The sequence below is a fragment of the Chiloscyllium punctatum genome, chromosome 2 (genome assembly GCF_047496795.1).
Source record: "Chiloscyllium punctatum isolate Juve2018m chromosome 2, sChiPun1.3, whole genome shotgun sequence".
NCBI classification, from domain to species: Eukaryota; Metazoa; Chordata; class Chondrichthyes; order Orectolobiformes; family Hemiscylliidae; genus Chiloscyllium; species Chiloscyllium punctatum.
In genome coordinates, this window is record NC_092740.1 from 39716473 (window position 1) to 39737530 (window position 21058).

A 21058-nucleotide genomic window follows, 5' to 3' on the forward strand; every position below is an offset into this window, starting at 1 on the left:
AGCCTTGCGTTTGTTGTAGGAAAAGGTTTGGAAAGGATTATAAGAGATGGGATTTATATTCATCTAGCAAGCAAAAATTTGATTGGAGATAGTCAACATTGTTTTGTCAAGGGCAGGTTGTGTCTCTCAAACTTCATTGAGTTTTTTGAGAAGGTGACCATGCATGTGGAGGAGGGTAGGGCAGTTGACGTGGTGTACATGGACTTCAGTAAAGCCTTTGATAAGGTTCTACATGGTAGGCTGTTGGAGAAAATGCGGAGGTATGGGATTGAGGGTGATTTAGCAGTTTAGATTAGAAACTGGCTTTGTGTAAGAAGGCAACAAGTAGTGGTTGATAGAAAATATTCATCCTGGAGTCCGGTTATGAGTGGTGTGCCACAAGGATCTGTTTTGGGAATACTGCTGTTGGTCATTTTTATAAACTACTTGGACGCAGGCGTAGGTGGATGGGTTAGTAAGTTTACAGATGACGCTAAAGTTGGAGAGGTGGTGGACAATGGAGAAGAATATTGCAGGGGGACTTGGCTAAACTACAAAATTGGACTGCAAGGTGGCAAATGGAGTTCAATGCAGCTAAATGTGAGGTGATGCACTTTGGGAAGAATACCAGGGAGGCAGAGTACTGAATCAGTGGAAAGTTTCTTGGTAGTGTGGATGTGCAGAGTGATCTTGGTGTCCATGTACATCCCTGAAAGTTGCCACCCAGGTTGATAGTGCTGTTAAGAAGGCATATGGTGTGTTAGGTTTTATTGGTATAGAGATTGTCATGCTGCAACTGTACAAAATGCTAGTGTGGCCTCACTTGGAGTATTGTGTACAGTTCTGGTTGCCCCATTACAGGAAGGATGTGGAAGCATTGGAAAAGGTGCAGAGGAGATTTACCAGGATGTTGTCTGGTCTGGAGTTTCTGACGAAAGGCTGAGGGATGGGTCTGTTCTCACTGGAGAGAAGAAGGCTAAGAGGGGATTTAATAGAGACAGACAAGATGGTCAGAGGATTATATAGTGGACAGTGAGAGTCTTTTTTCCTAGGGTGATGATGTCTGCTTGTATGAGGGGGCATAACTAATTGAGGGGAGATAGATTTAAGTCAGATGTCAGAGGTAGGCTCTTTACGCAGAGAGTGGTAAGGGTGTGGAATGTCCTGCCAGCCAATATAATTAACTCAGCCACATTAGGGGCTTGGATAAGCACATGGATGATGATGGGGTGGTGTAGCGAGATGGGTTTGATTAGTTCACAGGTTGGTGCAACATCAAGGGCCAAACTGCCCTTTTGGGGCTGTATTATTCTATGTTCTATGAAGAGTTCTTACAGTCATGCCAAAGTCTAAGATGATTGGCTTCTAATAACCCACCTAATTTTCTTTTTGCTCGGTATGACTCCAACCAGTAAGAGATTTGCCCCAAATGCCACTCACTTAAAGTTTGCAATTATATACTTGAGTGTACATTCTTTTTTCAAAGAAAAAACCTGCCTATAACCAGTACTGATGACAACTTGGAAATTTTAACTCAAATCATATTCAGTTAATCAAGCCCTTTGGAATCCAGATTCTTGTTATAAATTACCTCTTTCTCTGATACCTATCAAGTCACCTTCAACATGTCTCTGTGTTATATACTTGGGGCATAGGAAGTGTATTGTCAAGATTCTCTGGACATTGAGATTATGGGGCAAGTTTGATTGATAAGCTAATCTGTACCTGTCAGTGATTTTCATGTGTTACTCCATCATAAAATAATATACTCTGGGTAAAACATTTGCATTATTTACCAAAGAGCCTTAGAGCAAAATGGGTTGTCAGACTGTCATGCAGTTTTTAAGGTAGTTTTAATGGTTTCAGCGTTTTTATTTGTTTATAACCACTATTTTTTTAAATCAACTGTTCACAAAAATATTTGGGAACAAACAACCTAATATTGGTTAATATTCAAACTTGCATGTAGTTTCTTGTGAAAATATATTAATATTGTTTTTTCCATTGACTTGTCTATTGAGATAAAGCCATATAAATTGTAATGGAACTTGTGGAGATTATCATGCTGTATGTGAGAACCTGTTCGAATTTTCATGCTGTACTTCGGTTATCGGGTTCTATAGCAGCATTTCTGACAACATTGGTAAAGAGTAAAGAAACGTTATCCAAATTGAGCCAGTGAACAGCATGAGATAGCTTGACTTTATGCTTTTTATAGCAAGCTTAGATTAATCTTATGTTACTGCTCCTTGTTCACAGTCACGATAGACAACTCTTCCTATTTCTACTTCATAGGATACATGCGATTCATCCAGATTTGGAATTTTTTTACTGTAATTCTTATGAAGCCATTGCCTTTCTTTTATTTTGGAGTAAAGAAAGTATGTGTGAAGGTGTGTGAGAAAAGAATTTGCCTGCATCCTGTAAGAGGGATATACTTTGAAGTCCATTGTTTTCTTCAAATAATTTGTTTTGAGTATCAATTGGCGACTCAACTCCTTTTGAATTCTCTGGTTCATTCCCTTTATTCTATTTCTCCCACCAGCAATCAACCTTTCACCCCAGGATAAAAACGCTGCCATTTAGTTGCAGCCACATGTTTCAAGTCAATCCCTGTCTTTAGTGTGTACAACAGGTTTTCTTTGTTTGTTTTTAAATGTCTTGACTTTTTCTTTACTCCTTTCTCACAATGATAAAGCTTCTCACTTAAGGTCACTTTGGAGACTGATCTCTGGTTAGTCTGTGCTTAATTGATCCACCCTCTGCTGCCAGCCAGTGCCAGGTCGCAATTTTTAAATCCCCTTCAAGTGATCTTTGTTAGTGTCTGATTCTTGTGGTCTTTTTATGTCATCTTTCATTGTTCCATAACTGTTTGAAGTATGAAACGTACCTTCTATTTTACATTTTTGAGGTTTGGGGAAGCAATTCAACCTATCGTGTCCATGTCAACCGTTAAGACAACATGCAGCCTAATAGATATTTGTGGATGTGATTTTGATGATTAAATGTTAGAACTGTATGTAGGCAAGTGGGGTGTTTTCATCCCACTCCTGACTTGTGCCTTGTAGGTGGTGGACAGGCTTTGGGATATTGAGAAGTGAGTTTGCTCATGCAGAATTCCTCATCTAGTTCAGTTTCTGGTCACTGATTTCTTCAGGATGTTGATAGTGGGGCATTTGGTGATGGTAGCACCATTGAATGTTAAAGGATGATAGTTAGATTCTTTCATTGGAGATGGTTATTGCTTGGTATTTGTGTGGCACAAATGTACTTGCTACTTTCCAGCCCAAGTATTATCCAAGTCCACTATATTTGGATGTGGACTGCTTTAGTATCTGGGGAGTCATAAGTGTTTCTGAACATTGTGCAGTCATCAATGAACATCCACTTCTGACTTTATGGTGGAGGGAAGATCATTATGAAGCAGCTGAAGGTGGTCAGCCCTAGGACACTACCCTGAGGAACTGCAAACATGTCCCAGAGCTAAGACTAGCGATCTCCAACAGCCATAACTATCTTTCTTTATGCTAGATATGACACCAACCAGCGGCAACATTTTCTCTTGATTCCTATTGACTCCAGTTTTGCTTGAACTCTTTGATGCCACACTTGATCGATTACACCTTTGATGTTAAGGGCAGTCACTCTTGCCACATATAAAGATAAACCTTTTAGTACATTGACTTCTTAACTTAATCTCTGCCGTGTTAATAAATCATTGCAAGTAATTGTCCGGTGCTGATCTTAGATTGCGTTTCACCACCGTTGCTCAGATTTGTGGACAGTGCTTCTCCCACGTCAAGGAGCTCAGTTACAAAGAACTTGACCGTGCACACAATAGACTCCAGCTTGAAATACTTAGAGGTGTTGGTACTGAAATGTTTTCATGACTGAGTATGTAGAAAAGTGTAGGCCACCATCTTTCTTATTGGACAGCATGTAATTACTGGCCCTCTATTTCAGTGTTGCTGAATAAGCTCATAGATCTCTAGAATCAAGTAGTGAGTAAAATTAAGTGTTTAGTGATCTGAATAGGCTATCCACTCGAAGGTGGTGGGTTCCATTTTGAAAATGCAGGTTTAGCGTAGTTAAAACTCCAGAACTTTATTTTAGGCAAAGAAGATTGTGGAATTTGCTCCAAATATTAATCAGGTGGGGCTATCTTGTGGATTTCTAGTCCCTCGTTTTTTGATTTGATTTATTATTGTCACATTACCAAGATTCCATGAAAACTATTGTTTTGTGTGCTAACCTGGCAAGTCATACCATAAGTACGTACATCAGGGTAATAGAACAGAATTCATAATAGAGTTACAGCTACAGAGAAGGTGTAGAGAAAATCACTTCTTCATAACCACAATGATTTTAAAGATGTTGAAAAGAATCATTAACAATTACTCATTCTTATTAACCACAGAAGAACTAATTCTCAATGCACTGGTTCTTAGCTTTAATGAGCCAGCTCATATAGAATCTTGTGTAAAGGAAACTTTCCAACTTGCAGATTTGTTACAAGTGTTGAGGGGGCTTAAAGGTCTAGGGGTTCTGGGCGTTGATTGTGATGGTGCTGCAATGGAAGCTAAAGTATAAATTGTTTGGAAACAATTCTCAGAAGTTCAGATTACTTCAAACACTTTCAATGTTGCTAAAATTAACTGCAGCTGTTATCACAGTATATCTGTACAAGGTAATTGCAATGTTGTTTTTGTAGTTTTCATCAGCATGTTGTGTAAATAGTTTGCAGCAACAACAATTACTTGTGTATTTGTGCAACACTTTTAGCATTATGAAGCATTAAAAAAGTGTGATGCAGTGCCACACAAAATATTGTGTTAGATAAGGAGGAGCTGTGTTTTAAGGCCTCTTTAAAGGATGAAAGAGGTAGTGATGTGAATAGGAAGAAACTTCCAAATCTCTCATCCTCGACAGCTGAAGACCTGATATCACAATAGTGTTGGAATATGGACTATTAGTTTTCAATTTCCATCTTCTAATTTTAATGCCAGAGAGCTTCATTGACTAAAATGATTTTTAAAAAGGAATCAACATGGGCCTAAAATGGCAATGTGATCACCTGACCAAAGGTTGAGGCAAATTTGGGAACCAATGTGAAATATAAACAAAATTGTCTTCACTGAAATTACCGTTTCATTGCAAATTGAACCCAATCAACTGATTGGGCATCAAGAGGCTTTTTATTTTCTGTTTTAATTTTGCCTTGGCTGAGGAGTTGTACAAATAGGGAGTCACGTTTAGCATTTCCCCTTTTAGCATTATTTTGCTTTACTTCATTGAGTTATGAGGACAAATCTCATTGTATGTTGCAAAATTCAAATTGATTGCAGTATGTTACCTAATCCGATTTGACGCCATTTTGATGCGATCTCTAATAAAAGCAAAATACTGTGGATGCTGGAAATCTAAAGCGCACACTGAAAGTGGAGGAGAAACTCAACAACTCTGGCAGTATTGTGTGGAGAGAAAGAGTTAATGGTTCTGAAGTAGAGACATATCAAACTGACACATTAACTCTGTTTCGGTCTCTACAGTTGCTGCCAAACCTGAGTTTCTCCACCATTGTCTGTGTACGTTGGCATGACTTTTCCCTTTCTTACATTTTGGGTCACTCCCAGGCTTCCCACTTGTGGATTATTCCTGTGCAAAACCACTGCCCAAGACCTTGACATGGAAGACCCCACCTACCAGCCCCAACACTGCCACCACTCACCCTCGATCTAACAATGAGCAAATACACTGATCGCCACCACACTCCTTGGGACGACAAGAGGCTTGAAGTTTCCCCAGGACACTGTCCACCCCACTCCCTACAACCTCCCCTGTGGGATGCCACCGTAATCCAGCTCAGCAGTTGCCACTCATTAAGACTAATGTGATGTTTGACGTCTGACTGTAGCAGGCCCTTCTCTCTCTCAAGGTGAGCTGGAAGAGCAGGGCTGCTGCAGCCAATGGAAATGTACAGGGGACCCACTGAACTTCATCCAGACTAGAGTGGCCATCTCGGGCAAAATCTAGCTGCTCCCCTGCACTTTGCCACAGTTATCCAGGAGTACTGGCTATCCTCGCATAGAGAGGGGAGGAAATTCCAGTGAGCTCAGCCGCAACTGAAACCTTGCTGTCATGAAAAGGAGGGCAGAAGGAAAGGCAAGCTAAGGCCCAGCAGCTAGCCAAGAGGAGCAGCCCCACTGAGTCATATCCTGAGCAGTCCTCATTGGTGGCAGGGCCATCAAAAAAGACAACAGGAGCTGGCCGTGATGCAGCTGGCAACAAGTGAGGATATGGCTAGGAGCCCACTAAGCAAAGGTCCCCAACCCCCTGTTCCAGTCTGGCATGCTATAAGTAGAAAATGAAATATTACTGTTACATTTTTAACACTATGGCAGCTACCAATATAGAATTTCCGTTATTTACATTACAGGTAATACTAATTTCAGCTTGGAGGGTATGTGTACATCCTTTTCTCTGATAAGGAAGACAGTAAGGTCTTTTTACTTGAAGTTGTGATTTTGAGGAGCACAACCTCAATTTTGAGAGAACACTCTGCACTGTTCATAAAAGATTTGCTTGCAACTCTCCAGCTTGGAAAGTCAGTGGAGCAAACTTGGGAACATATAAATGAGCTATATTTCAGTAACTACCTCAGAGCAAGAAAGAAAGGAAATGATTGATATTTGCAAGGACTGGAAGGCTTTGTCTTTCCTTCCCCCTATATTCTTAACATCTCAGAAGCCAGCACCTGTGATGAAGAAATTGAAGAAAAATGTATTAATCGAGAGCCCAAGGATTGTGCAGATTCTACATCAACCAAGCAACCTCAGGTTCAGCTGTAACAAGTCTAGGATTCTAAGAATACTGTTTTAGCTGCCATTTTGTGATCTTCCTCCTTATCCTTGCCACTTTCCCCTTGAGCTTTATACCTGTGTTTGTGTGTGAGCTTGGTGTGTTTTATATCATTCTCTGTATTTTGGGAATTAATATTCCTCTTTCTTTCACTCAAGGAAATCTTGTAACTGGCCCCTTCAATTCTAATCTGATTGCTAAATTTTAATTGAAGTGTAAGATAAATGCGTGCTAAAACGAAAGTAAAAATATTTGTGGCTAGCTCAGGGGGAATAAAAAGCGAGGAGCTGACTAGCGCTTGAGCCCTCCTTACCTGGTCATAACAATAGCCATCAGTGTTAGTTTATTAAAATTTGAGATTGCACAAGAAATCAGAATTAGATGAGCACAGATGTTTTGGAAGTTCGTGGGATCGGAGAACATAGGTAGGGAGGGCTGAGACCAAGGACAAATTCAATGAATATGAGAACTTCAAAATTAAGTTGTTGCTTGACCAAAATCTTCTCAAAGCTGGCAATCGTCCAAAGATCCGTCATCAGATGAAATAGTTGTGTATGAAAATAATTCAAATTAAGATTTTCCTCCTTTTAAAGTGTACGCTTTTGATGATGTGAGAGAGATTGTACATGAGCAAGAAAGAAATTCATTGTGCCTCTGGTGCAGTAATAAAAATTATTGCACTGCACTTTCAAAATTATGGCTATCGCATAAAATCGAGTGCTCATCTCCTCATCTAGTGGGAGTGCAATAACACTGGAGCATGCTTCAGAGAACTAATTAGAACAAATATTTTGTCGTGTGTATATATACACTAACCCATGAAGCAGTAAATTTACTCTGCATTATGAGGCATGCATACATTTTTCAATTGCTGTAGTGACCCTGTTTGGATGAGTTGTGTTAACAGCCTGAACTCTAAATTTACATGTACACAATATGATGCAATATTGTATTTCAGTTCTTCCATATTGGGAACGTTAATTTGTCATTTGTGCAACTCCAGTCATTGAGACTCTAATCCTGAAATTATCATCATTTGAAAAATAAAGTTGTAATTGATAACCTTTCAGAAGAATGTCTCTGCATTCCAGTGTATCTGCATATGAGACAGATTTTTACATTTAGTGATTTCATTGAATCATTTGTATTCAAATTCATACTGGAGTTGTTTCACTAGCAATGTCTAGGATAGGATAACCAAAAGTGTTGCTAGATATTACAGTGCTGTCTTTGTTTTTTCTGGCTGGTGGCTATGGATGGGGAATTGAGGCTTGTTGTGACTTTGATGTGGTCAACTGGCATCACCTGTGAGTTTCATGCAAATCAATGTCTTATGACAAGTGTGGTCTATGGTATTTAGAATGAATAAAAATTTGAGTTTCTGAAGTGTTGCCCAGTAATTGTTTATTACTTTTCTGTAAGATAAAATCCAGATCAATGATAGAGAATTCTGGTCTATGATTAAGATGCTCATAAATGGCTTTGCCACAGACATCAAAAAGAGGTCTTTATTATAATGGTTTAAACTGTGAGCTGAATGATCAAACAAAGCGATGGCTGAAATGTGGTTTAGTTTGCAATGTGAGAAGGCTGCCATTTCAAAAGAAAAAATAAGTTGTTAAAAATGTCGACATGTGAATTTTAAAAAATATTTTTGACTAAGTGTTGTAATGCATTCTGTGCTGAATTCTATTCCATATAATGCATTCTGTGCTGAATTCTATTCCTTAGATAAATGTGTAAAACATAACGGCTTTTATTTTTTTTAAAAACTGAGCTATCTGAACAGTTTTTTTGTTTTTATATTGATTCACACCTCAGAGAGCACTTATATGGGTAGGACTGCTGAAATAAACGTTAATTTTATTTTAAAGTAGTTGCTCATCTCAGAATACCGCTGCTCATCATGTTTGCCTTCTGGTCCCTCCAAAGAAGTATTGAATCTTTCAGCAAATTCGATTGATCTTTTAGCAGTGTAATCACAATTACTCACCACCTTAATTGGCCTGCCAGAAATCAGAAAATGGAAACTGATCGGTTGTGTGTTCCGATCAATGGTTTTAGAGCAATACTAGCGGGGCAGGGGAGATGGAGGTTATAGTGAGATCAATTGGCCTGAGGTGTCAATCATTGTGTGTGGCTTTGCATGACAATCAATTTGCCTGACTGCAGTTGAGTGGATCTCCAGCTTTCTGTGGTACAGGTGAGAGATGGGAAAAAATTTATGGTTGCTGCAGAATATTACGGATATGAAAATGTTAACTGAATGTGAAACCATTTGTTATTTACTACAATCCGAATTGCGCATGAAACATTGATCTATAATAGCTGTCCGTATTCAGTGGTTGGAGATTACTGACAGGTCTGACATTGGTGAGGCTTGCCAATGGATCACTGAGTTTATCCAATGTGTAACTGATGCATAAAGCTAAGGAATATGTCCGCTTCAATTCCTGGTATACCTTGAATCAGTTGATTAGGGAAGGAAAAATCTGCCCAGAGTCTACATGCTAATTGCTTTATATTGACCCTAACTATAAGTGTTGATCGAAGATGAGATTTTGTTCCAATTGTCCTTTTCATCTTCTCTTTCACCCCCCCACCACCATTCACCAATTCCTGGCACCGGATGATAGAATCAGACAGGATCAGTAGTTTTTTGGGAAAGGTGTTTGAGAATGACCCTTGTCCATGGTAATATTCCTCTACTAAACCTACTTTATATAACATAAAACTGCCAAGAGGTAAATAAAAAAAAATTGAAGGTATGATTAATATAAAATTTTAGGTATTTCAATGTAAATGTCAAAAATCCACAGCCTCTTGTTTTTCCAGTCAATATAAAAATCATAACAAAATTGAGCTAGTTCCAACTTGAGGTATCAACACATACTACGCACATTAACTTTGATTCATAAGTCTTCAATTTTGTAAATGTTTTGCAGCACATGCAATGATCAATTCAGTGTCACTGTCCAACCTCCAGTGGGAGAGCTGCTTCTGCCAGTCACCACATCTGAAAAGGATTTCAAGAAAGAACAAGGTGAGGAATGAGCTCTCATTTTATAATGTTCGCTGAATCTAGGTTTCACTTTTTAAAAATTTGCATCCTGTTCTATGATAAAATTAAACTTCCAAACACTCTTCTGCTCTGTAATTTGGTCAGGAGATCTAAGTATTAATTTGACATACCTCCCCAACTAGTTGAAATATTTTGACAAGTGTGTGTTTGTGTACATACACGAAGTGGGAGGGAATGTCTGAAGTTGTTCATTGGTGGAAACTTTGAGCAAGTCAGGCCGCTCCCTGAAGAAAGCCGTTGAATTGTTCTTTTTGACGTGATTCTGGCAAAGGAGTCCTGCCTGAAACATCAGCAAGGCTAAATATAGAAAGTGCAGAGATTTCAATTGAGCAAAAGAAAAATGATAGAATATGCAAATAGTTTAATGACTAACCTATAAGAGAACATAAAGTTTTTCATAAGCACTTGGTAAAAGGATAGTTGAAGGAGAGGTAAGACAGGTTCGTATCAAAGACATTAACCTTGTGGAGGCAAAGAACTTGTCTAAGGCATTTTGCATCAGTCTTCATTAGAGAAGAGGGTGCTGCCAATAAAATAGTAATAGAGAAGGTGGTAGCAATATTGAGTAGGTTAAAAATAAAGAGGATATTCTTATAGTTGGCAGACTTTCAACGAGAGAACTCACTGGGTCCAATGAGATAAATTGCTCAGCAAAGTAAAAGTATAAATTGTGGATGGTGTGGATCTTTCAGCCCAACCAGGATATAGGAGTGGTACCAGAGGATCTGACAAATATTATACTTATTTTTTTGAAGGATGGAGGGATAAACTTTGCAACTACAGCCTGCTAACCTAACATCACCAGTTAGGGGAATAGTGAGAGGCAATCGGGGGACAAAATAAATTACTATTCAGTATATTGTGGGCTAATAACTGAAAGTCAGACTGAATTTATTTAAGGTAAATTGTGTTCAGTTACCATACTCAGTTCTTTGAAATAACAAATACTTGTTGATGGACTTGGATGGTGATACATGAGCTTTCAAAAGTCATTCAAAGTATGAGACAATAGATTTTTCAAAAATTAAAGGATTAATAACACTAATAGCATGGTTACAAAATTAGTTTTGGGACAGAAGCAGCAAACAGTAATGAATAGTTGTTTTTTGCACCAGTGACAAGTGTCCAGTGGTGTCTTGCAGGGAACTTTGTTCGGCCCATTGCTGTTTTTGATAAATATTATTGACCTAGATTTATACAATCTATAACGCCCAGAAACAGGCCATATGGTATAACTGTCCATTTCAGTATTTATACTCTTTTGAATCTTTACCAGGGCCACTCAGCTCCAGATCTCTTTAAAGTCCTGGTCCAAACATGGGCAAAACAGCTCAACTCCAGAGATCAGTTCAAAGTGGCATCAAGGCAACATTTCAGACTGTAGAGTCGAGAAGAGAATCGGGGCAATATTGTCTATTGTTTGGAGTTATTCAGAGCACAATGGTGATTGTGATTGTTGGAGGTCAGTTATCTTAGATCTAGGACATCTTTGCAGGAGTTTTTCAAAGTAGTGTCCTTTGCCCCACGACTTTCAGCTGCTTTATAAATGATCTTGCCTCCTTCATAAGGCCAGAAGTGGGGATGTTTGCGAATGATTACACAATTTCAACATCATTCATGACTCCCCAGAGAGAGAAGTAGTCTGTTATCATGAACGGCAAGGCCTGGAAAAACATTCAGGCCTTGGCTGTTGGGTGGCAAGTAACATTCATGCCATTGCAAGTGACAGTAAATGAGCATCTCCAACAAGACACAATCTAACCATCACCCCTTGATATTTAATAGCATTACATTTGCTCAATCCCCCACTATCAACATTCTGAGGATTACCATTGACCAGAAATTGAACTGGATCATCCAAATAAATGCTGCAATTGCAAGTCCTGATCAGAGACTGGGAATTCTGCTGAGGGTAGTTGGTTGACTTATAGCTTATCTACCCTTTACAAGGAATGAGTCAGATGTCTGATGGAATATTTTCTACCTTCAAATCAGTGCAAATCCAACAGTACTTGAGCTCAGCACGATCCATGGCAATAAAGCCCTCTTGGCTAGCACTAAAAATATTCACTCCCTTCTTCACCAGCACAGAGTGACAATGTGTACCATTTATAAGATGCACTGCAGCAGCTCACCAAAACTCCTGGGACTGTACCCTTCAAATAGCAACCATTACCACCTCGAAGAACAATAGCTGCAGATACAAGAAAACCCTTCAGCCTATAAGTTCCACTGCAAGCCGCAATCATTTCTAGATTAGAACTGTATCGCCATTCCTTTACTGAAACTGGCTCAAAATCCTAGAACTCCTTCCTAATATCATTGTGAACGTACTTGCATTGCATGGGTTCATGAAGGCAGTTCACCACCATCTTTTTGATTGATGAGGGATGGGTAACAAATGTAACCTAGCTAGCGACACTCATGTCCTATGAAAGAACTTCAAAGAACTACTGATGACTTCTCGTTATTCTCTTATCCACAAGAGAAACGATTATTTCTGTCCACTTTAATACTTTTGAAGATGTCTATAGGCCACCCTTAATCCATCTGTTTTCGAGAGAAGAGATTCACCCTGGCAATGATGTACATACCCACATTTCTGGTGTCATCCTTGCAATTTTCAATGCCTCTAAATTATTTTGCATTATATAGCAACAAGAAATGCACACTCTCCACTCTGAAGTGTTGATCTAATCAAGATTCAATGAATATACAGGGCAACATTTCAAAGTTTGAATATTATAGAAAACTTGGAAATGTAACTGTGAACAGCATAATAACAGACTTTAGGAAGACTTGTTCAGATTGGTAAAATATGCAGATGTGTGGTAGATTAAGGAGCAAATTACTGGAGATGCTGGAATCTGCCATGAGAGCAAAAAATGCTGAAAATCACAGCAGGTCAAGCTAACGTTTTGAGTCTAGATGACTGTCTGACTGACCTCCTGTGATTTCCAGCATTGTGTTTTCATGGCAGATTTAATTTAATAAAGATAAGTGCAAAGTGATATATTTTAGTAGAAGAAAATAAGGAAAAACAATATGAACTAAATAATATAAACTTAAAAAGGGCTGCACCAACAGCAATTAGCAGAAGATACCAGGAAAATGTAAGCAGGTGAGAAAGCTGTTGACTGAGTGTAACAGGTTGCTGGCTTGCTTCGTAGAGGGAGTGTTCAAACACAAGGAAACTTTCATTGGAGTATTGCGTTCAATTCTGGCATCACACTTGAATGTCAAAGGTTTGGTGGAGATTGAGGAAAAGTTACAGGAATGCTGCCAGGGATGAGGTGCTTCATTAAAGTGGTGAAATTGGGATTTTTTTCAAATGGATGACAACAGGATCTTATTAGTCAAAAGTGAGAGATCTTTCTGAAGGAAGAGATCACCAAAGACTTCAAATTTAAGATGATTAGCTGATTTACCAGAAACAATATAAGCACATTTTACAAAGGTTGTTGTGATCTGGAGTACATTGGCTTAAAAGTGATGGAAGCAGACTCAATAGTGATATTTCAAGAAAAAGTCAGAGCTACAGATCAGTGTGTGATCAAGTGGAATTAATTCACTAGCTGTATCATGCTCAGCAGTGCAAGTTGAAAATGAGAATCAAACTATCATGTAAGGCAGTAAGCATGTTCTGTCTTTACCCACACATCTGGCTGCATCAGATCACTCTTTCGGATACTCAACAGGCATAGCAGTAGAGTACAAATTCTATATCCCATATCTTTTCAGTCATTTTCAAACATAGGATGCAGTTAAGCATAATAAGATACCTATTATTATGATCCCATGTCATGGTAATGTTGGGCAAGTCAGATCTCAGAGTGAAACCTGGCTTGATGGACCACACTTTTTACTTTTGCAATTGTAAGTACAGTGGTGTCAGTCACTGAATCTATTCATGATGCTCCAAAGTACCTCAAACATAATGTTCAAGTTTATGACACACAAACCATTTTACACCATGTAAGGACTGGCTTTAAATGGTTTCATTATAATGAAAAGTTTGAACCCCTTTACCCTCAGTAAGTGTACAAATGCTGAAACTGCGGTGAGGGTCATCCTGCTTCCACTTTAAAGATACTTTTCAGATGGCATAGCTGTATTTGGTTTCAATAGACAATAGGTGTAGGAGTAGGCCATTCTGCCCTTCAAGCCAGCAGCACCATTCATCATGATCATGGCTGATCATCCTCATCAGTATCCTGGTCCTGCCTTAACCCTATAACCATTGATTCCACTAACCTTAAGAGTTCTATCCAACTCTTTCTTGAAAATATCCAGAGACTTGGCATCCACCACCTTCTGGGGCAGAGCATTCCATACACCTACCACTCTCTGGGTGAAGAAGTTTCTCCTCAACTCTGTGAAAAGTAGCCTACCCCTTATTTTTAAACTGTGTCCTCTGGTTCAGGACTCACCCATCATGCTTCCTGCCTCCAGAGTGTCCAATACTTTAATAATCTTATACATCTCAGTTAGATCCCCTCTGTCTTCTAAACTCAAGGGTATACAAGCCCAGTCGCTCCAGTTTTTCAGTGTAAGATAGTCCTGCCATTCTGGGAATTGACCTCGTCAATCTACGCTGCACTCCCTCAATAGCCAGAATGTCTTTCCTCAAATTTGGAGACCAGAACTGCGCACAATACTCCAGGTGTGGTCTCACCAGGGCCCTGTACAGCTGCAGAAGAACCTCTTTGCTTCTATACTCATTCCTCTTGTTATGAAGGCCAGCATGCTATTAGCTCTCTTCACTGCCTGCTGTACCTGCATGCTTGTTTTCATTGACTGGTGTACAAGAACACCTAGATCTCGTTGTACTGCCCCATTACCTAACTTGACTCCATTTAGGTAGTAATCTGCCTTCCTGTTCTTGCCACCAAAGTGGAGAACTACACATTTATCCACATTAAACTGCATCTGCCGTGCATCCCTCCACTCACCTAGCCTGTCCAGGTCACCCTGTATTCTCCTAACATCCTCCTCCCGTTTCACACTGCCACCCAGCTTTGTGTCATCAGCAAATTTGCTAATATTACTTTTAATACCTTCATTTATATCATTAATGTACATCGTACAAACATCATCCAACAAACTTCTCCATTCACTCAGTGCTAATTAATCATACTTCCTGAGACCCTTAAACTGTTAACGGAGTTCACTTGTTTCTTTTAACATAGATTTCTTCCTTCAACTTCTTGCCCAATTCCTTGTGTTTTTCAAACTTTCTGACTAACATTGAAACACCCAGAATTCCTTTTCTCTTGCCTTGACTAGACACTACTAAACTGCTCTTTAATTTTCTCCCTGAATGAATTTTTTCTATCTGAAAAAACCTGAATGCGTGCACACCTTCTGAATTGTCCTGCCTTAGTAGAGGACTGGTTTTTTGTATTCTCTCACTGTTCCATAGTATGTATGCTGCTGGGCAATAGTTTTAACAGTTTTTAATTATCTACTCTGCTACCTAAAATACTGAACAATTCACTCAACGGCATGTGTAAAAGCCTCATGCAAACGAATATCACTTTCAGAACAAAGAAATATGACTAAATCCTTCTCTCTTTAACCACATAACAGAACTTGAAGCTCAATACTTTTGAGTACTTAATAAACTAATCCTACTATTCACTTTGGAAACCACACTTGCAAACAACAGTAATAACATAGGAGTATTGAATATTCACTAATTGAGTATAGTTCTATACTTGTATTTTTTAATTGATCAGGATATATGGCTTCTGGAACAAACGGTCAGAGCCCGAAGGTGGTAGATGTTCCTCAGATCACCAGGCTTTAAATATTTCAGCACTGTTTTGGCAGCTGATCCGGGTATTAAATTCCCGTTTTGGTTTCCCCAACTCAAAGGATTTTGTTTTCTAAATTCTGAAGAAAATACCGAGAAGCGCAAGAACTAAACTATGCCTAATTTAAATAAGCAATAGAGGTACATTTTACATGTTAGGAGCTTTAATTCAGTGAAGAGGGAACCCGTATCCAAAATGTAAAATTATTTGGGGTGTTGATGACCAATAAGAGAGTTTGAGGTGATGAATTTGGGCACCTATTTAATTGAGGAATTAGAATGTGAGGCTGGATGTGCAGGTCTGTCTTTTCGGTGGGTGATCAACCCATGGGAAAAAAACAGAACAAGGATGGGACACTAACATTTATGAAGGGATCAGGCATGTGATTAGGTCCAGTGAAGTTAGGCTTTTGAGTAATTACCTGTGGTTGAAGTGTTCTGGAATTTGAGATCGCTAGTGAGGCTTTGAAGACTAATTTTTTGACTCCATTTCTGAGCACACTGTTTTTCCTAGTCACTTGCACTTGGCAGGGTAAAGAAGGGTGTTAGGATGAACTTATGGTTATATTATTCAAAAATAGATGGGAACTGGCTATCATGTGGATGTACATCCAGGCTACTGTGTTTACAATTGCACTGCAGTCAGGTGCTGAAATATATCAGTCCATCAACCAAATGGCGAGATGTAAGAAATACACACAATAAAGCCTAACAGTATGGGTTATTTCGAGCTTCTGGGAACTTTCAGGCATAATGGACAAGTGCAGCTAGGAGATGGAACAAGAAGATATGAGCCTGATGATCTTATTTTTGATGTGAGATTAAAATATAAACTTTCTGATGTTTTGAGTTTTTGTACTGAGTATCTGCTTGTCCAAGTTTTCTAAAAAAAAAGTGTAGTCAGTAGAATTAGGAATTTGATGTAAGCAAATGTTTAAAATGAAAAATGTTATTATGTAACCCTATTAAATTACTTCGTGTGATGGTGGATCACATCTATCATTGTGAATTGGCAACTTGCTAATACTGTACAGGTATATGTGTACACATGTAATGAGAGCCAGGTTTCATGCATCCATTTGCCTTTTGGATGAGCTTATGTTGTATTTCACTGTGATCCAGTTGGTGAGGTGAGAGGAAGGCAGCATATCCATTTGGAACAGTTAAGTTCACATGGATAAGTTGGCTTGACAGCTGAAATTCTAGAAGATCTCTTTCCTAAAAGTGACAGATTCAGTTCGTCTGACTGATCATCGAGAGTTTGTACATTTTCCCCTGGGGGCCAAGTTGGCCCATTTCAATGAAGGAGCAGCATTAGATATGTCCACAAAGATGTCTGCATACTGGACCCTCCTGAGTGTAAGATAGCATGAATGCAGACGGATAATACAAAATGAAATGGAGAGGAAAGACTGGATTTATTTTGCTGCTTGGATTTAGTAACCGAATTTATTAATGCAGCTTCAGGCTATTCTGCAACCTTTCAGAGATTGTGCAGAAAAGCTATAAGTGCATTGCTTTGATTTATTTTCACTGCAATTCTCTTACAGTTAAAACAAATCATATCTAAATTTTAAAAGTGTAGTCTGTTTCCTGCACCAGATGTCAGAGTGAGCTCATTCTGAAATGTGTTCAAAAATTGTTTTTTTCCCAAGAATGTTGGTTTAACTGCAGGTGATGCATATTTTCCACCATTTACAGTTTGTTTACATAAAATTTTGATTGTGCGGTCATATGAATTCTATTTAAGCTCTTAATATGCAAAAGTCTAGAACTGAAATGAAATTACATTGGGAAGAGGATATCTAACAAACTGTCTTACTAATATTGCCTTTCTTGCTCCTCTTATTCTGCTGACAAAAGCATGTCTCTGTCTTACAGTACTTCTGCAATGACAGGTGAGTGCGTGCCTGGCTAGAATCTGTTATAAACCACTATCTTTTAGCTTTGTTTTTGATCTGCTTTACAAATGCAGGAAAATGTTGCAGCTGCAGATTGCTTTTCCTGTGCACTGAGGTTTTGGTTACATTTTGTTTGCTTTTGTTGTAAGTGAGCCACTTTCCTGATTAGTCAAACAGAACCATCAATTCATAGAAGAAGTGCTCGCTGGGAATTAAAGTGAACCTCAATGGAGTTGTTGCCAAAATTCTTTTTTCTTTCGCTATTTTCCTTCTATAGTTGTTGATTCTTTTTGTGAGTAAATGTGGCAGCTATGTGCTATGTTTAATCGACCAGAAAGGTTACTCTGAATAAGGTTTTTTCAAAAGTTATGTTTTTATGCAATATTCCTAATGCATTGAGTTCCACTGAGTAGAAGTCAATCTTTCAGTAAAGCACCACGCCGGGATTTCAAACATGAAAGCGTGCTGTTGATAAATTGATCTTTTCTTTCTGCTTTTGGAAGATTGCCTTTAGCAATTGTTTTGTTATATTAGCACTTCTGTGCCCTGATCCTATTTGTGCACTGTCTAATTATACAATCCTGGCACCAAGTTAGAAAACGAACTAAAATAATGCCACAATATAAAAGGTTACTCTGAATAAATAAAAGCTAGATTGAAACAGGATATTCAGGTTTACCATTCTCATTCTCTCTCATTACACATCGAGACATTGTGAACCAACCATAACGTTTATTGGCAAATTAGTTTTGTTTATCAAGATTCAGTTGCATTACACTTGTGGCTCCAGTGAATTTTCTTCATTTGTTTCAGGTAAATAAGAAAAGTCGTAATACAGAGGCCAAAAACTATAATTTTCTAAATTATGTGGACTTATTAGATCCAGTAAATGGAAATCGCAGCTGTTCTTCGGTACACATTTTCATACTGCATACCTTTCCATTGAATACTACTCCTCTTAATGTACTAGTAATTAGAGGATACCATGGACAATATTGTAATTATGGAATAGCAGAAGATCACTTAAAATTATGATTTCTCCATATGTTTGATATTGAAAAATAAGTTATTTTGAGAGATTAATACGTTACCTTTACTTTCAGGCCATCTGAAATAATTCTCTTGCTTCACATTTCACACTATTTACATCTCAACTTATCTTATATAATTTAGAAAATTAGTTTAAATGCTTTGGTGAATAGTACTTAAAATGTCTGTATTTGAAATTGAGGGTTGATACAATTCCTATCTGTCAGGGCAAAAATTGCAACACATTAAGGCCTTTGGTACACTCAAAGTAGTCTGCTTGACAAAGAATTATTAGTTAGCTACATTGTCAGGAGCTCAAAAATACTGTGTGTAATTGGTCTTTCTATTGGACACTAACAGTCGAGCAGTAATTGTCAATGGGTGGAAATTAATAATTTAATGCTTCGCCTATATTTTGAGTAAAGCAGTAGCAACGTTTGGATGTTGTGCATAATAACATAACACCTGACAACACATTTTTATAGGGCAATCAGTTATAGGCATGAATTAGTATTCTAATTGTCAATCATTTTGAAGATAATTTTGTATGTTTCCCAGCAATAAGTGGGTTGAAGACCATTTCCAGTTTGATTATTTTGAAAATTTTGTTTCAGATGGAAATGTTGCAACAAGAAATTGACCAATCTGGTGAGGCATGGCAAAAATAGAGGATAAAAATAGTATGAAGTGCTGAAAATACAGTTTCAAAGAATTATATTGAACTTTAACTGTTTTATCACAGGTGCTGCCAGACCTGCTGAATATTTCTTGCACTTTATTTGCATGCTGGGAATATTTGGTAGGTCTAGCACATCTCTCATTTATTCGTGGGATGTGGACGTTATTGGCCTATGGAGACAGATATGCAAGCAGAGTTAATATTTCAAGATGAATATGGCCATCAAGAGCGGAGTTACATGTATACTCTTTTGAATTGTGTACAGTCATTAAACTTTAACTTTTTAAAATCTTATTTAATCTAATTCATACTTCCTCCCATTGCTACAGGCTAGTCCACACTTCTACCTTGCTTTTCCTTTGCACCTACAATGCACCTGCAGGAACTATAATCTTTGCCCTCTCAATACCACAATTTCTGCCATCCAGGGCCCCAAACACTGGTTCATGTGATGTAACCATTTGTACTGCATAAAATTTAGTCTCTAGCACTGTCTGCAACACAGCCTTCTCCACACTGGGTTGATCAGATATCAATCTGATTATCACTTTGCTGATGACCTCTGTTCCCAACTGCAAGTATAACCCTGTGAATCCAATTGTTTGCTATTTTAATTCTCCATTTATTCGCAACCTGATTTCTTCCTCCTACACACTGAATGAATCCCAGGGAACTGCATTCTCATCTTTAAATTTGAGCCTTTCTAATTCAGCATTGAGTTCAATAATTTCAAATCAACCATTTTTCTATTTTCTTTGATCAACTATTGTTTCCATTTACAAATCCATTCAGTTTATGTACTTCCTTTCAGACCTTTTTTTTTGTCTTGTCCCTTCTGTCACTTAATTTCTCCTGCCGTTTCTCCCCCCCCCCCCCCCCCCCACAAACCGCCTTCTTCCTTATTGTTTCTCCCTCCTAACTGCCCAAAACCACCTTTTTTCTCTGCACAAGACCTGTTACAACTCAAACCTTTTTCTGATACTGAAAACTGGCAAATGATCTGAAGCATGAACTGTTATTCTTTCCCAGATGTTGCCCAACTGATTAATTCCAGTTTTCGTTTCTGTTTTTGCTTCCAGTTTCTACTTAACTGTCTGCTTTTAATGCATTAGTAACATCTCAGTAGGAAACTAATTCCAAGTAACTTAGCACAAATTTGCAAGATAGTAAAGAGCTGGGATAATAAATACCTGAATTATCACTTCTGTAAGGAGCCAAGCCAAGACTACCTTGTAAGGCAGGTTAAAAGCAAAACTCCTTTTTATTCTACTGATAATTTCAGCAAGTTTGAAACAGTTTTACATCTACCTAATTTAGTTGGTGTAAGGCTAATTTAGCTTTAGTATAGCCTGAAAGATAAGACTCTATGCAAAACTTGGTCATATCTGTAGGTACATTACTTTGTTATTTAGTTGTTCAGTCTCTCTCTCTCTCTCTCTCCTCTCTCTCTCTCTCTCTGGATGCTGTCTAATGTACAAACACTTTTTTGAGCATTTTTCTGTTTTTATTTCAGGCTTCCAGCATCTGCAGTATTTTACGTTTGTATCAGTGAGGATGGTTTTTCCTGGTTAGGGAGCTAAGAACTAGGAGTCATGATCATACAATAAGGAATCAACCAAATGTGACAAGAAATTTCTTCATCAAAAGCTTGTGAATCTTTGAGCATCCACAGTTGTTTGGTGTAGAGAAGCCTAGCCATAGTTTATTCAAAACAA

General features: G+C 38.3%; 1 protein-coding gene across 1 annotated transcript in view; it reads left to right on the top strand.

Annotated features, from left to right (window-relative positions):
- Positions 1–21058, top strand: part of ap3b1a (adaptor related protein complex 3 subunit beta 1a) — a 314446-nt gene that overhangs the window by 261845 nt on the left and 31543 nt on the right. The window contains exon 25 of the mRNA XM_072547465.1: positions 9783–9880. Coding sequence (XP_072403566.1) covers positions 9783–9880 — 98 coding nt within the window. The remainder of the gene's footprint in view (positions 1–9782; positions 9881–21058) is intronic.